The 15,191-nt window shown below is 57.0% G+C and overlaps 2 protein-coding genes across 3 annotated transcripts in view; one reads left to right on the top strand and one right to left on the bottom strand.

Moving 5' to 3' along the window:
- Nucleotides 1-3,245: 3,245 nt before the first annotated feature.
- The window catches only part of LOC119702962, an 84,228-nt gene continuing 72,282 nt past the window's right edge, over nucleotides 3,246-15,191 (top strand). Inside the window, exons 1-4 of the mRNA XM_038141774.1 lie at nucleotides 3,246-3,350; nucleotides 3,483-3,638; nucleotides 3,798-3,899; nucleotides 3,976-4,363. Coding sequence (XP_037997702.1) covers nucleotides 3,246-3,350; nucleotides 3,483-3,638; nucleotides 3,798-3,899; nucleotides 3,976-4,363 — 751 coding nt within the window. The remainder of the gene's footprint in view (nucleotides 3,351-3,482; nucleotides 3,639-3,797; nucleotides 3,900-3,975; nucleotides 4,364-15,191) is intronic.
- On the bottom strand, nucleotides 11,173-14,222 carry LOC119703440. Of its 2 annotated transcripts, XM_038143360.1 has the most exons (3): nucleotides 13,748-14,222; nucleotides 13,440-13,496; nucleotides 11,173-12,006 (listed from the first exon to the last, which is right to left on the bottom strand). In XM_038143360.1, the coding sequence occupies exons 1-3, from the start codon at nucleotides 14,193-14,195 to the stop codon at nucleotides 11,999-12,001; spliced, it is 513 nt and encodes a 170-aa protein (XP_037999288.1). In that variant the 5' UTR covers nucleotides 14,196-14,222; the 3' UTR covers nucleotides 11,173-11,998. The 2 variants fall into 2 exon arrangements, 1 of the variants encoding a protein (XP_037999288.1); XR_005257631.1 differs by having other exon boundaries at nucleotides 13,440-14,222.

The following is a 15,191-nucleotide window of genomic DNA, read 5'->3' as shown; positions in this document are numbered from 1 at the left end:
GGCCTGTTCAGAGGGAAGAAGAACCAAGGCTCTTCAGCTGCCCCAGCAAAGCAGCGTAATGCGGCGCCACGGTTCCAGCCACTGCAGGACAGTGAGTGACAGAGCTGAGCCACAGGGATGATGGCAGCAGTCAGCCTGGCCCCATCCCATGCCATGCCATGCCATGCCATGCCATGCCATGCCATGCCATGCCATGCCATGCCATGCCATGCCATGCCATGCCATGCCATGCCATGCCATGCCATGCCATCCCATCCCATCTCATCCCATCCCATCCCATCCCATGCCATGCCCTGGGGACATGCCCATGCTCAGGACACAAGAGGGGCCGGGCAGACACCCCACAGTGGCCGTGCTCCATCCCCCTGGGGCATGCCGGGGCTCTCCCTGCCTGGGCAGCGCAGGGCTGGGCTGTGTTCTCCGGCCTCTCCCGCAGCCCCTCAGCTCTGGCTGCGCTCGCTCTTTGCCAGATGCAGGGAAGAAGCAGGACCCTGCTCGTGGTAGCTTCAGCAAAACCCTGAAGGTAGCTGCAGCCATCCTCACCTGGGCTGGGCCTGCTGCCCCTGCTCAGCTGATCACTGTGTTTGGAACACTCCATGGAACGTCCCTCTCTTCCCTGCTCTTCTGCAGAACTTCATTATGTGTGGAAAGACCACAGATAAGGAGGATGCAAACAAATTTGGCTACAGGCCAACTGATGTTAGCACCCCATCAATTGAATGCGCAGAAATGAGTAATTACATAGTGAAGGCTGACCAGGTAACAAATGAGGCCAATTCAGATACCTGAATGACTGAGGTCATAAAAAACACTGATACTACCCCCACTTTAACTGTCATTTATGCTCACAATTTATTATTAAGGGATAATCCTGCTTTTTATCAGAAATAATAAGCAGCCAGTGCCCATGGCTGGAGGCCTCCCAGGATCATGTGTCCCCTCAGGCCATGTCCACTTGACTGCCTCAACCTTTGATGCCACCACAGTGTGGGGGGAGGGAAAGCACTTTTGAGAAACTGGGGAATCTCCTCCCTCAGAAAGCACCCTAAATTTTCTCCACACCTCTTCCAGGTGCCAGAAATGGTGAGGATTATGCACCAGAGACTTTCGTCCCCTGAGCCTGCCGATGTCAGGCTATTCATGAACATTCTGAGGATAGCTGAAGAACACCCAGCTGGTGTGGTGCTGACCCTCCTGCGCTGTGCCCCAACATGCGACAAGTACGGGGCCCACGTGTCTGGAGAGCTCAGGGCTCACCGGCCTTTAGGGCCCGTGGCCCTGCACAGCCTGTGCTGTGGGGTCTGCCAGACAGGCAGAGAGGTCCAGGAGCCTCGGGCCCCCGTGTTTCCTGAGCCTGCTGCCAATGCTCCCTCCCTGCCCCTCAGGGCACTGGGGCTCTGGCACCTGGGCCCCCACAGCTGCACAGGGCATGGTACTGTGACTGAGACGCCCCTGACACAGAGCTCTGATCCCACAGAGCTGCTGCAATGATGTGGAGAACTATAGGCTCGTCGAGTCCCACAGTGGAGAAGGTGCTGCCAACACTGATCTGCGTGATGGAGGACTGGCCTGTGCACAGCATGTTCACCTCTGATGGGGATGACACAGATGTCTTTGCCCTGGCTGTGAGTTTCTGGAACTGGCCTCTGTAGCCCCCTGGTTGCCTCTCCAGGGCTCTCCATCCTCTCAGTGCCTCAGTTGCTGGGCTGACACCTGGGTAGGGCCAGGCTCAGGGGGCACCAGGCCCGCTGCTCCTCCTGCATCTGCCCTTGGGCCCTGCCCCATGGACACCTCGGCACTGAGCGCTGTCTTGGGCTGCTTCTTTTGCAGGCAACCCTGGTGCTCTGGGTGATTATCCAGGTGCCCAAATGCCAAGAGGCAATGCACAATTATGCCCCCCACCTGCTCGTGGCTCTGGTAGTTCAAATTTGCGACAGCACAGCGCATCCTTCTGAAGAGGTTGACACCTTTTGGAAGCACTGCCAGGAAGAACACCACCTTAACACAAACCCCAGCAGGTGCTCCATCCCACTTCTCCCATGCCTCCCATGTCCCCATGGCAGGAGCCAGAGATCACAGTATGACCTGGGCTTTGCTCTGCACACAGGTTTGCAGTGCAGACCATGAAGGCTCTGCTCTGCCGACTGCGGTGTGACAATGTGGTCCTGGAAATGGGACGCAAACATGGCTGGGACACTCTGCTGTATGCTGACACCCAGCACTATGCTGTGGGTCTGCTGGCCAGGTGAGACCCCTTTCTCCCCACTGCCCCCAGCTTTTGTGCCATGTGCCTGGGTGCCCCACACAGTCCCTGTAGTCATGGGCCAGAGGGCCTCGTCACTCGGGGAGGGAGGACCAAGGAGACTGGAAAAGGCTGGGAGAGGAGGGTGCCCAGACGGAGCTGCCTTTTAGAGGGCCCACATCCCCTCCAGGGTGGTGGGGAAAGATTGAATCTTTGTGAGCCAGTTCTGGGAGATGATTGTCACTCATGCTCAGGCGGTTGGTGCACTTTTCCTCCTGCCAGGGAGATGCGCCGTGTCTTGATCCCTTTGTGTTCTCGTATTGCACTCCACCTGCTTGGCCTGCTCAGCAGGGAAACGCATCGCTGGGATCTTCCCTTCCTGGCATTCCTTGTGGAGGTGAGTCTGGTGGCCAGCGCTGCCTGGCTGAGCTGTCTCCCAGCTCTCTGCACTCTCATACCCATAGCTGCCTGGGACGGTGCCCACGCCCTGTGCTGCTGCCTGGGCCCAGCCCTGTGCGGTTCCGGGCTGCTGCTGGCCGGGTCCCCTGTCACTGCCCTGTGCCTTTCAGGTCCTTGAGTGCCTGGACTTGAGTGACTGCAGTGACAGTGTTCTGGAGATCATGTCAAGGTACCTGCAGAGCGAGTGCAGTGAGCGGCGTCGCCTGGCGCTCAGAGGCCTCGTGGTGCTCATCAAGGATCCCTCGCTGGTGAGAAGGGGGCAGCGGCTGAAGCTGCGCTGGGCAAAGCAGCCCCTTGGGCTGGCAGGGCTTCAGGAGCTGAGGCAGCTGCTCCCAGCGCTCCTGCCTCACCTGCCCCCGTGCTTTGGGACAGGCCTTTGGCCTGTGGGCCCTGCAGCAGCAGGCTGGGCTTGCAGTGCCAGGGCGCTGCAGCCCGACCATGGCTTCCCAGCACAGCCTTGTGTTGCACACAGGCCAGAAGAACAGGCATCCTGTCTCAACGGCTTGTTGATGTGCTGAGTGATGCAGATGGAGAGGTGGTCAGGATGTCCCTCTCAGTCTTCATGAATGTTCTCCAGTACAAGGATATCCTGGTATCCAGCACCACAGCCCTAAAGCTAGCTGATGCACTCCTACCACTCTTTGACCATGTAAGACTCTGTGGCCACAGCCATGGGACTGGCTGCTGCCCAGAAACTTGGTATCCTGGGGATTTTTAGTCTTTTCTTCAGGTAGGCCTTGAGGAATTGTTTCTGAGATCTATTCTGCTTCCTTTCCTACAGGACAACAGCCATGTGCAGCTGCTCTCCATTCAACTTTTTGAAAAGGTGATGGACTTAGTAGTGGATGAGGGGAAAAAGTCTCTGAAGAGAACTGTGTACCAGAGCCTGCTCCCACTCTACTTGCACTGCCATGAGGAGAACCAGCAAGTGGCGAATGTGAGGTTTTGTGTGATGCTGGAGGATCTCTTGGAGGGGGCTCAGCTGCCTCCTGCCCTGGTGCCTGACGAGCTGCAGCCTCCTCCAGGCCTTGGCACAGGGATGTGGGTCCTGTGCCCTGGGCTGTGGGGCCATCTCTGGCTCTCTGCTGCTCTCCAGGCCTCTATGGAAACGCTGCGTTGCGCGGCCGGGTTCCTGAAGAAGAGGGGTCTGAAGCAGCTGGTAAAGAAGGAGAAGCTGTCAAAGTTTGGCAAGTGCCTGGTAAGGACGGCCGGGAATCTCCAGGCTCAGCCTGGAGAAGGCCCTGAGCGCGGTGCTCAGCGTGCGGGGCTGGCAGCTGTGCCGCTGCCCGCTGCTGCACGCAGAGGCCGCGCTGGCTCTTCTCCAGGCTCCTGCGGGCCCGAGCCGGGTGCCCACGGAGCCCCGGCCCGGCGGCGCTGCGGGGCGGCCCCGCGGCTCCCCGGGCAGCAGCCGGCGCTCTGCCCCCTCCGGAGCCCGGCGCCAGCGGCTGCTGGCCGCGCCTCAGGGCTGCGCGGGCAGGGGAGGCCGGGGCTGCGCGCAGCGAGCGCCCGGCCCGGGGGCTGAGCCCGCGCCAAGCCTCCCCTGCTGCCGCTCTCTGCAGCTGGCAGAGGACAGGAGCCGAGCGGCCGAGCACCTGCGCCGGGCCCTGCGCTACCTGCAGAGCCCACAGGAGCCCCTGCGAGAGGCGGCCATCAGGATCATCGGTGAGCCCCGAGCCCGGGCTCCCTCCCCGCCCCGCCTGCAGCCCCGGCAGCGCCGGCCGGGCCCGGCGCCGTGGAGCCCCGCCCGGGCTCGGCGCTGCTGCCGCCCTCTGGCAGCCGTGCCCTGGGGCGGCAGCGTGCGGCAAGGGCCCGGGCTGAGCCCTGCCGGGCCAGCAGGGCGTGTGGCCACAGCGCCGGCAGCGCCGCCGGCAGGGAGCTGTGCCGCTGGGCAGTGACAGGCTCTGTGTTCGCAGGGATCGCCGGGCGGTACCTGAAGGGACAGCCAGCAGAGCTTCACGTTCTCCGTGAGGGTGAGTGCGGGCAGCGCGCTGACAGCCGGGTCTGGCCAGGAGAGCTGCAATGCCCGGGCAGGGAGCTGCAATCTCTGCCCCGGCTGCGGCAGGCTTCGCTCCTTGTGTGGATGAAGGGTGCCGCGGAGAGAGCACACAGAGCGATTTCAGGGACACGGGCGGGGGCCGATTCGTGGCCGTGTCTTGCGGCTGATCCCGCAAGGCTCAGCCTCTTTTGTGGCCATGGCGAGAGCTGGGAGGGATGGGCTTAGCAGAACTATCTCCGGGTGTCTGTCTGGGCTCTGACCCTGGTAGTTCATCTGTGTTCCAGCCCTTGAAGCCATGAGCAAAGATGACAGCCCATCCTCCACTAACCTAGAAATTCAGGCAATTTTTGGACAAAGATCTGCAGAACTACGGTCATCTGCTGGACTCAGAGAACCAGGGTCCCAAGATCAGTACCAGGAGACTGTGAAGAGACCACCAGTCAATGTCTCTGTAGCTCCAGGCACAGCTGATGCTGGCCACAGCTGAGCCTGTGGGAGCCTCCCATAGCTCTTGCCTTGTCCTTCCCTGTTGACAGTTCCCTCCCTTCAGCCCTCAAACCCTCCCCACCCCTTTTTTTTTTTGCCCCCATCTGAACCCTTCACTTTCCCTTCCATTAATAAACAGTTTGGTTTTTCCCCCTTACCTGTATCTCTGTGGAGCTGAAGCGGCGCAAATCCGGGGCCCTGGGACACACAGGCCCCTGCTGCCGTTCCCTCGCACGCCGTGCTTTGTGCACAGGCACAGAGGAAGGAGGGCAGCTCAGGCTGGAAAGGTCCCTGTGCTGAAGGTGCAGTTCCACAGCACTGTGCAGTTCCAGGCCTTGCAGAGCACCGTGGAGCCCCTGGGTTTTGGAAGAGCCAAGCTGAGAATGCTCTGAACCCAGCTGTGAGGGATTCCATGGCAAGCATCCACGGAGAACAAAGGAGCTTGGAATGCGTGAAGTTTTCAAGAATAGCTTCCTGAAAGCACAGCAGTGCTCCATCCCTGCACAGGATGAGGAAGAGGGCAGAACCAGAGACCATCCGGGCTTAACAGGCAGCTTTGGGTGTGCCTAAGGGCAAGTGAAGCAGCAGCACGGTGCCCGAGACTCGGACACGGGACCGTGCCGGTGCCCGGAGCGCTGTCAGGCAGTGCCGGGATCCCGGGTGTGGTTCTGGTGCCCACAAGTGAGGAATGGCAGCGCCAGGCTCAGAGGCAGTCAGAAAGGCAAGCAAGGGAGAGCAGAGGGAGGGCACCCTTCCAGTCTCTCTTGGGCATGGCCGCAAAACAGCCCCTGCTGCTTCTTCCTCCGCCCGTGTTTGGGCTGTGCTGCTGGCAGAGCCAGCCAGGCTGTGCTCTGCGTCCCAAAGCCTGTTGGGAGCGGGCATGGAAAGCGCTGTGTGCACAGCAGAGAGTCCTGGAAGGTGCTGGCAAGAGCGTCCTGCGGGAACAGGGCTCTGGTCCCTGGCCGGGAGCAGCCTGGTTTTGGTGCCGTCAGCGCAGGCAGGAGTTGAGGCAGGTGAAGAGGCAGCGGGCAGCTTGTGTTTGGACAGGGCCTGGGGCTGCACGTCTGAACCTCCCCCTGGAAACACACTTGTTTGAATACGAGCTAGAGCTGGAGTGCCTGTCCTGAAAGGGCCTGAAGTAATTCAGCCTTGCCAGCGTTCCTTAAGGGTGTGTTGGTGTTCCCCAGGAAAGCCACACGTTTGGGGAAGCACCTTTGGAGGAAAGGGCTTGCTGCTCAAGGAAAGCGCTTCCCAGGGAGCTCCCAGGGGGGCAGGTGCAAGTGTCCCCCTTTGGCTCTCTGTGCTCCTTTCAGTCCTTGAGGCCCTCTGCACTTGGCAGAGGGGCAGAGGAAGGGAGAAGGCAGTGAAGAGCGGGTTTGGCATCTGCCTGGACCTGCGGACACCAACCCAAGCACCTGCAGCAGGGTGTCACCCCCTTTGGACAGAGATGTGAGCAGACCCACCTCTGTCCAGCTGTGAGGCCCAAAGCTCTCTTTGAGAGCTGTGAATTAAAAGGCTTTCAAACACACGCTTTTCACATCTTCCCCTTGGGCTGTGTTTCAACTCTGGGCAATAGGCATTTGCCTCCTGCTTGGTGGGAGCTGCTGTGGCCCAGGGCCAGCACAGAGCTGGGCTGGGTGGGCCAGGCAGCATGGAGAGTCTTGGCTGATCTTGGTGTGTGCCTGGCCTCAGAAAAGGCTTGGAAGGTTTGCATCCCAAGGCATCCTGCTCCCTGGCTCTCCCTGTGCACCTTGGAGAGAAGCAGGTTGGCATTTCTGGCAGCTGGGCATCAGCCGGCCTTCAAATGGGGGCGTGCTGAGGAGCGAGCCCAGCTGAGACACCCTGAGAGGAGCCCAGTGCTCCTTGCTCCTCTCTGCTGACACGTGAGCGTTGCACAGGCAGCATCTGTGGTTTGGCACAGCTTTGGTTATGGAGGGCAGGAATATCGGTGACTATTTCTGTTCGTGGTCCTGATTCTCCTGCCGGGAACAAGAGGGGAGAGCTGCACTTTATTTGCCATTTAGATATCTGTAGCAGGGGAGGATTAGCCCTTTTGCCATCGACTCATTTGTTTGGGTTCCTCTTGGAACACTGAGCGGACTGTGATTCCTTGAGAGCTTTTATTCCTTAAGAGAATTCAGAGATTATCATCCCTTCCTCGGAAACTGTTTGGAAATCAACGAATGGCCTTCTTTGTGCCTCTGTGTAATGTTATGTTTTGTAAAGTGACTCTCAGTTAATGATGTTAATGCAAATGAGATGCTGCTGTGAGATGGGAAGCAAATTTCTAACTCTCACATTCTCAGGCCATCCCAATTAATTGGGGAAGTTTGCAATTTTTGGAAGTACTTGAGTTGAGCAATGGGAGGTAAAACTTTCCTCAACTGAGGATTCTTTAATGCCTGATTCTTCTGTGTCTTCATGGGAAAGATGTTGTTGTGCTGCAGGAAATTACTTCAATGAGAAAATAATTCCAGCATGGAGTAAGAGCTTTGGAGAGAGACCAAGTGCTGCCAGCAGTTACTCCAGGTGCTGCTGCCATCAGCCCCTGCAGGAAGGAGCAGAGCCCCCAGTGCACGCAGGCTTTGGCACAGGAGCCCCCCGGGGGCACAGGTCTCTGGGGCAGGAGAGGGGCACCAGCGCTGCCAGGGCTCGGGGGGTGGCAGCTCTGCTTGGGCGGGGACTCTGCCACACCTGCTGATGCCAGCGCTGCCCGGGCCCCAGGGCTAAGAGCAGCATTCGTGCCCTGGCCCACCCGCTCCTTGTGCGTGTGGCACCCGCGGGTTTAGGATGGCCAGCAGCCGGGACGTGTCCCAAGGAGGCCGTGCCAGCTTCCCGGGAAGGCCCCGTGCCCTTGCCAGCGCGGCTGCGTCGGCAGCCCTGGGGGCTCTTTCTGGAAGCCCATGGGCCTGAGACCCGGAGTGCCCGGCCGCCTGCTGAAATTCTGTACTGATCAAGATGCCTCCCAGACCCCAGCTGCCACCACCGCCACGTCTGGCTGCTTTGACAGTGCCAATCACCTCCTGCAAACTGACAGCAGCAACCTGGTCTGGTGAGCTTTGTTTCCTAGGGAAAATGCTGGCATTTTTGTTCAGGAGCCTGTGGCCTTGAGTGCCCGACTGCCTGCTGAAATTCTGCATGGTGCAGGATTCCGGGAATTCCTTCCAACCTGGGCCTCTTTGCGTGGGCCGGGGGCAGTCCCAGGGCCAGGGGCAGTGTGTGCAAGGGCCCTTTGTGACACGGTGCAGCACGGTCACCGTGGCATGGAATGGGACATGGTGTCCAAGTGCTCTTTGTGACACGTGGTGACATAGGAGCTGGTGGTGACAAGAGCACGCCACAGTGCTCGGAGCACGCGACGGGACAGGACGGGACAGAGCGGTGCCGTGAGGAGCCCCCGCACAGCGCGCTCGTTCGTGTCCTACCCGGAGCTTTTCCGAGGTGTTATTCCTGCAGCGAATGACCTCAGGGCCAGACTGTGGGACTTGGCATCCCGTAGCCCTCCAGAGGCATTTGTCTTGGAATTAGCCATCATTCCGATCAGTGATATGGAGCAGAGACTGCCAAGAGTGCCCAATCTGGCACAGTGGCTGGAGGAGGAGGAAGAACACACTGAACCTGACCTAGAACTGCAGACTGAGGAGGTGTTGCCGATCCAGCTGCTGCAGGAGGGTGAGTGGCAGATCTGGGCTACAGGGCTGGTGCCTGCATCCAGCTTGGCCCCATCCCATCCCATCCCATCCCATCCCATCCCATCCCATCCCATCCCATCCCATCCCATCCCATCCACTAGGGACATTCCCATGGACAGAACAGAACAGGGATGGCAAGATCATTGAGCAGAGACCCCCAAGACTGCCCAAGCTGGCCTGGGTGGAGGAGGAGGAGGAAGAAGAGCCTGAACCGGACCCAGCAGTGGAGACTGAGGAGGTTGTGTCTATCCAGCTGCTGCAGGAGGGTGAGTGGCAGAGCTGGGCTACAGGGCTGGTGCCTGCATCCAGCTTGGCCCCATCCCATCCCATCCCATCCGTTCCCTCTCATCCCTCCCATCCCATCCCTGGGGATGTTCCCATGGACAGAATGGAAGAGAGATGGAAAAGACACGGACCAGAAACCCCCAAGAGTGTTCAGGCTTGCCTGGGTGGAGGAGGAGGAAGAAGAGCTTGGAGCTGCCCCAGCAGAGGAGATGGAAAACGTGGCGCCGTTCCATCCACCACAGGAGGGTGAGTGGCAGAGCTGGACCACAGAGCTGGAGCCTGCAGCCAGCTTGGCCCCATCCCATCCCATCCCATGCCATCCCATCCCATGCCATCCCATGCCATCCCATGCCATCCCATGCCATCCCATGCCATCCCATGCCATCCCATGCCATCCCATCCCATCCCATCCCATCCCATCCCATCCCATCCCATCCCATCCCATCCCATCCCATCCCATCCCATGCCATCCCATGCCATCCCATCCCATCCCATCCCATCCCATCCCATCCCATGCCATCCCATCCCATCCCATCCCATCCCATCCCATCCCATCCCATCCCATCCCATCCCATCCCTTCCTATCCCAGGTGGTCAAAGGTTGAATTTGATAGTCAGAGTTTGGACTTGAAGGTCCAAGGTTGGATTTGGGTGTGAACAGTGGGATTTATGGGTCAAAAGTTAGATTTGATGGTCAAAATTTGGATTGATGGTCCAGGGTTGCATTTGGTGGGCAACACTGGGATACCATGGAATAACGGCATTCTAGGAGTTGGGAGTTTAGAATCATCTGGTTCCCCTCACAACTTCCCATCAACACGGGCAATCCATGGAATAACAGGAAATTTCCAGGCATCAGGAAATTTTGAATCCTCCAGTCCCCACACAAATTCCCATGGAATCATGTCCTTCTGGGCGTCGGGAATTTATAAAAATGGCACATTTGGTGCTCCAAAACAGACACGTTTGTGACGGCATCGGGATACTACAGGTGGGAAGGAAAACTGGGGATGGCTCCAGCGGCTCCGGAATCTCCACCAAGCTCAGCATCCTGTCTGGAGAACTCTACAACTCAGGACAACACCAAAACACATGGAAAAATCAAGGCCCTCAGGCGCACATTGGGAAGAAAGTGTAACTGTTCTTTTTTTTGCTTGCTTTTGATATTTTAAGAGATTTTCCCCTTGTTTTTTGCTTTTATCCCGCTTTTCCCCCTTTTTGCTTTTCCCCAACTTTTTAAAAAATTTTCAACACCTTTTAATTTTCAACCAGAAAAATTCCCAGCAACTCAAGGGAAGAAACCTGAACAACCCAAGAAACCAAAACAGTTTTTATATCCAGGATAACACAGGGCAAGAAAACATCTTTTAAAGAGTAAAATAAAACACTAAACTGTTACTCCCCAAAAAATCTACAAAGAAGAAATATTCAGGATCTTGACAACATATTTATTACAGTTATTATTGCTAGTTTTGTTAATATTATCATTATTAGTATAAATGTTATTAATATTCCTTCTTTTTAAAAATCCGTTTTCTGTTTTTTATTCTTTAGTTTTTAATTCAGGAATGAAGATGGGCAAAACCAGCACAGCATGAACAGGAGGCAACTTCCAGTCCATTTAGAAAAGAAAAGCAGGATTTTCTTCAAAAAAAAAATCCAGTAACATGTGAAAAACACCTCTGAAATGTTCCTAAATAAAACAAAAAATTTAGGCCTTCCCAGGCCTTGGTAGCCTGTTGTGCTGGAATGTGTCCTATTGTGCCTCCAGGTTATTCTTTACCAGTGGATTCATCTGGAAATTTATCCTTATTTTTCCACATTTTTCCTTCATAAAAATTCTTTTTTTTCCCAGTTCCTTTGTGCTTGTTTCCACTGTGTTCTCATTTCCAGTGCTATATGAGATTTTTCCAGATCTGGATTGTGTCCCGCTCTCTCTCAGTGTCCCAGCCCCCCAAAATCCCCAAAAAATATCCTAAAAAACCTCAGAAGAACTGAATCTCCACATCAGCACTGTCATTCGAGTGTTCCTAGACTGGCAGAATGGGCAGAAATGGGCAGAAACTTTGGGATGAACATTCCCAATCAAACAGACCTGTGAATTCCTGCAATGTGGAGGTGGAAAAAGCTGCTAAAATCGGGACCTTCCCTTTCCGGGAGAGTTTTTGAACCTGGTTTTATTCATAATCTTGTTGAATTCATTATCTTGTGCACAACAGCGGAGCAAATATGGCAGGGCCTTAGACACGACTTCAGCCCTGACACCCAGGCTCCTTGTCCCACTGCTGGCCTTCAGTGTGCTCTGCAAGGCCTGGAACTGCACAGTGCTGTGGAACTGCACCTTCAGCACAGGGACCTTTCCAGCCTGAGCTGCCCTCCTTCCTCTGTGCCTGTGCACAAAGCACGGCGTGCGAGGGAACGGCAGCAGGGGCCTGTGTGTCCCAGGGCCCCGGATTTGCGCCGCTTCCGCTCCACAGAGATGCAGGCAAAGTGAAGAAGCCAAACTGTTTATTAATGGAAGGTGAAACAAAGGGATCAGCCGGGAGGTAAGAAACGGGCATGGGCAGGGTCTGAGGGCTGGAGGGAAAGAGCTATCTACAGGCAGGGCGAAGGCAGGAGCTATGGGAGGTTCCTTCTGGCTCAGCTGTGCCAATCATCAGCTGTGCCTGGAGCTCCAGTGGCACTGGGAGATGGCGTCTTCTTCAGTGTCTGCTGGTCCTGTTCTTAGGTCACTGATGCACTGGATCCTGAAGATGCACCTAATTCTTCAGCTCTTCTGGCAAATTGGGCGTGAATATTCAGGTTACAGAGGGATGGACTAGTGTCTTTCCTTGGGACTTAAATGGCTGGAACAGAGAGGAAGAGAGCCACAATCAGCACCTGCATCTGCAGGAATCCTAGGAGACGCTCCTACCAAGGTGTGCTGGTTTGAGCATCACGGACGTGATGTTTTGGGAGAGGCTGCTGGCAGGTTCCTCCGTATCTGATAGGAAACCAATCAATGGTTGGCTTTGGGAATTGATAATCTGGAAATCTGCCCGTGCCTCTGTGAAAAACACAAGTCAAAACCAAAAGAAACTCGGGAACTTTCTCTTTTCCTTTCTGGCCGACAAAGAGGTAACACGGCTGGCCCGGCTGAGGCCTGGCTGAGGTCAGTGAAGAAGAAGTCAAGTCCCAGATGGGAGGCATGGGGAGATGCCTTTAGTTTTAGGCTGAAATCCTCTTGTAAATATATGGAGAACGACACTTTTTTCCCCCTATACCGCATGAAGATATGGGGAGATGAAAGTGTTTAAATTGTAGGTATTGAGCAAAGACCTCCATGCGAAAGTCAGCAGATGTTTAAGTGACTCCCTGAGAAGTTTGAACAGAGACGGAGAGAAGAGTGATGAAGATCTGGTGCCCCCAGGAACAGAAGAAGGTCTCTCTTGCTAGAGATGAAGATGATTTTAGAGATAGATCATAAGAACTTTGCCTTTGAACAGCTCATCTTTACAACAGTACCCCATCAATTGACATGGCACATAAACACAGCTTTGGGAAAAGCTTGTGGAAAATGGGAGTGATTTCCGAATTGTAGATTACGCCAGGTGGCTGCTATTCATGGAAATTGAGAGCCATCAGAGAACTGTTTTCTTGTGGAAAAGTCTCCATACCATTAACAAGAGGGACTTCTCTCCTTAAGTGAACAGAAGAAAGACTATTCTAGAGGTAGCAAACTGACTCAAAATTTGGTTTTGTCTCTACATTGTCAGTGGGAAGGAAAAGGTTGTAGGGGGAGGAGAAGTGTTCTGAAGGTTTTCTTCTGATTCTTATGACTCTTTCTTTTAGTTACTGTTAATGAATTTTCCTTCATACCCTCTTAAAGTTTTGAGACTGCTTTGCCTTCCTCCTAATTCTCTCTCAAACAGGACATGAGTAAATATATTCTAGTGAGTCAAGTGTTGCTTAACCAGCACTGAACCTACCACACTAAATGGCACTGAAGCTACCACACTAAATGGCACATTGGCAAGGAAATCATGAACTGGCGAACCAAAACCACTACATAAGGGTGCCCCACTCAGCTCTTGCATTGCCCAGAAGAGAGGAATTGCCAAGGGGATTAGCCGCAAGACGCTGGCCATGAATCCACCCCCGCCACGTGTCCCGGAAACCGCTCTGTGCTCTGCTCGGGCCACGCTTCATCCATACATAGAGCGAAGTCCGCCACAGCCACGGGAAAAGGGTTGCAGCTCCACCCGCCAGCCCCGGCTGTCAGCCCGCTGCCCGCACTCACCCTGACTGTGGTCCTGGGGCTCTTCCCTCTTGCACCTCAGGTGCCGCCCGGCCATCCCTGCGAACACAGAGCCTGTCACTGCCCAGCGGCACAGCTCCCTGCCGGCGGCGCTGCCGGCGCTGTGGCCACACGCCCTGCTGGCCCGGCAGGGCTCAGCCCGGGCCCTTGCCGCACGCTGCCGGCCCAGGGCACGGCTGCCAGAGGGCGGCAGCAGCGCCGAGCCCGGGCGGGGCTCCACGGCGCCGGGCCCGGCCGGCGCTGCCGGGGCTGCAGGCGGGGCGGGGAGGGAGCCCGGGCTCGGGGCTCACCCATGATCCTGATGGCCGCCTCTCGCAGGGGTTCGTGTGGGCTCTCCAGGAACCGCAGGGCCCAGTGCATGTGGTCGGCCGCTCGGCTCCTGTCCTCTGCCAGCTGCAGAGAGCGGCAGCAGGGGAGGCTTGGCGCGGGCTCAGCCCCCGGGCCGGGCGCTCGCTGCGCGCAGCCCCGGCCTCCCCTGCCCGCGCAGCCCTGAGGCGCGGCCAGCAGCCGCTGGCGCCGGGCTCCGCAGGGGGCAGAGCGCCGGCTGCTGCCCGGGGAGCCGCGGGGCCGCCCCGCAGCGCCGCCGGGCCGGGGCTCCGTGGGCACCCGGCTCGGGCCCGCAGGAGCCTGGAGAAGAGCCCGCGCGGCCTCTGCGTGCAGCAGCGGGCAGCGGCACAGCTGCCAGCCCCGCACGCTGAGCACCGCGCTCAGGGCCTTCTCCAGGCTGAGCCTGGGCATTCTCGGCTGTCCTTACCAGGCACTCATCAATTTTTAACGGCTGCTTCGTCTTCAGCGCCTCCTGGAGGTCCGTCTTCTCCAAGAAGCCGGCCGCAAAATACAGCGTTTCCCGAGAGGCCTGGAGAGCAGCAGAGAGCCAGAGATGGCCCCACAGCCCAGGGCACAGGACCCACATCCCTGTGCCAAGGCCTGGAGGAGGCTGCAGCTCGTCAGGCACCAGGGCAGGAGGCAGCCGAGCCCCCTCGCAGAGATGCACCAGCATCACACAGAACCTCACCTCTGCCACGCGCTGGTTCTCCTCATGGCAGTACAAGAAGAGTGGGAGCAGGCTCTGGCTCACAATTCTCTTCAGGGGCTTTTTACCCTCCTCCACTACCAACTCCATCACCTTACGAAAAAGTTGAATGGAGAGCAGCTGCAGATTGCTGTGGTCCTGGAGAAAAGAAGGAGGAAAAGACCTAAGCATCAAATATCCAGTACTCCTGGGAGAAGGCATAAAAATCCAGAGAGCACAAAATTTCTGGTCAGCAGCAAGTGCCCATGGCTGGGGCCACAGAGCCTTACATTGTCAAAGAGCGGCAGGAGTGCCACAGCTAGCTTTGGGGCAGAAGTGCTGGAGATCACAAGGTGTTTTTTCTCGAGCATCTTCATGAACAGAGAGAGGGACAAGCTGACCACCTCTTCATCTGCATCACCCAGCAGCTTCAGAAGGCTTCGAGACACGCTGCGTATAGGTCTGGCCTGTGTGGAGCACAAGGCTGTGCTGGGAAGCCATGGACGGCTGCAGCGCCAGCAGCGCCCTGGCACTGCAAGCCCAGCCTGCTGCTGCAGGGCCCACAGGCCAAAGGCCTGTCCCAAAGCACGGGGGCAGGTGAGGCAGGAGCGCTGGGAGCAGCTGCCTCAGCTCCTGAAGCCCTGCCAGCCCAAGGGGCTGCTTTGCCCAGCGCAGCTTCAGCCGCTGCCCCCTTCTCACCAGCGAGGGATCCTTGCTGAGCA

This window comes from Motacilla alba, chromosome 7 (assembly GCF_015832195.1).
Source record: "Motacilla alba alba isolate MOTALB_02 chromosome 7, Motacilla_alba_V1.0_pri, whole genome shotgun sequence".
Taxonomy (NCBI): Eukaryota; Metazoa; Chordata; class Aves; order Passeriformes; family Motacillidae; genus Motacilla; species Motacilla alba.
This window is presented reverse-complemented; position numbering and strand designations above follow the sequence as displayed.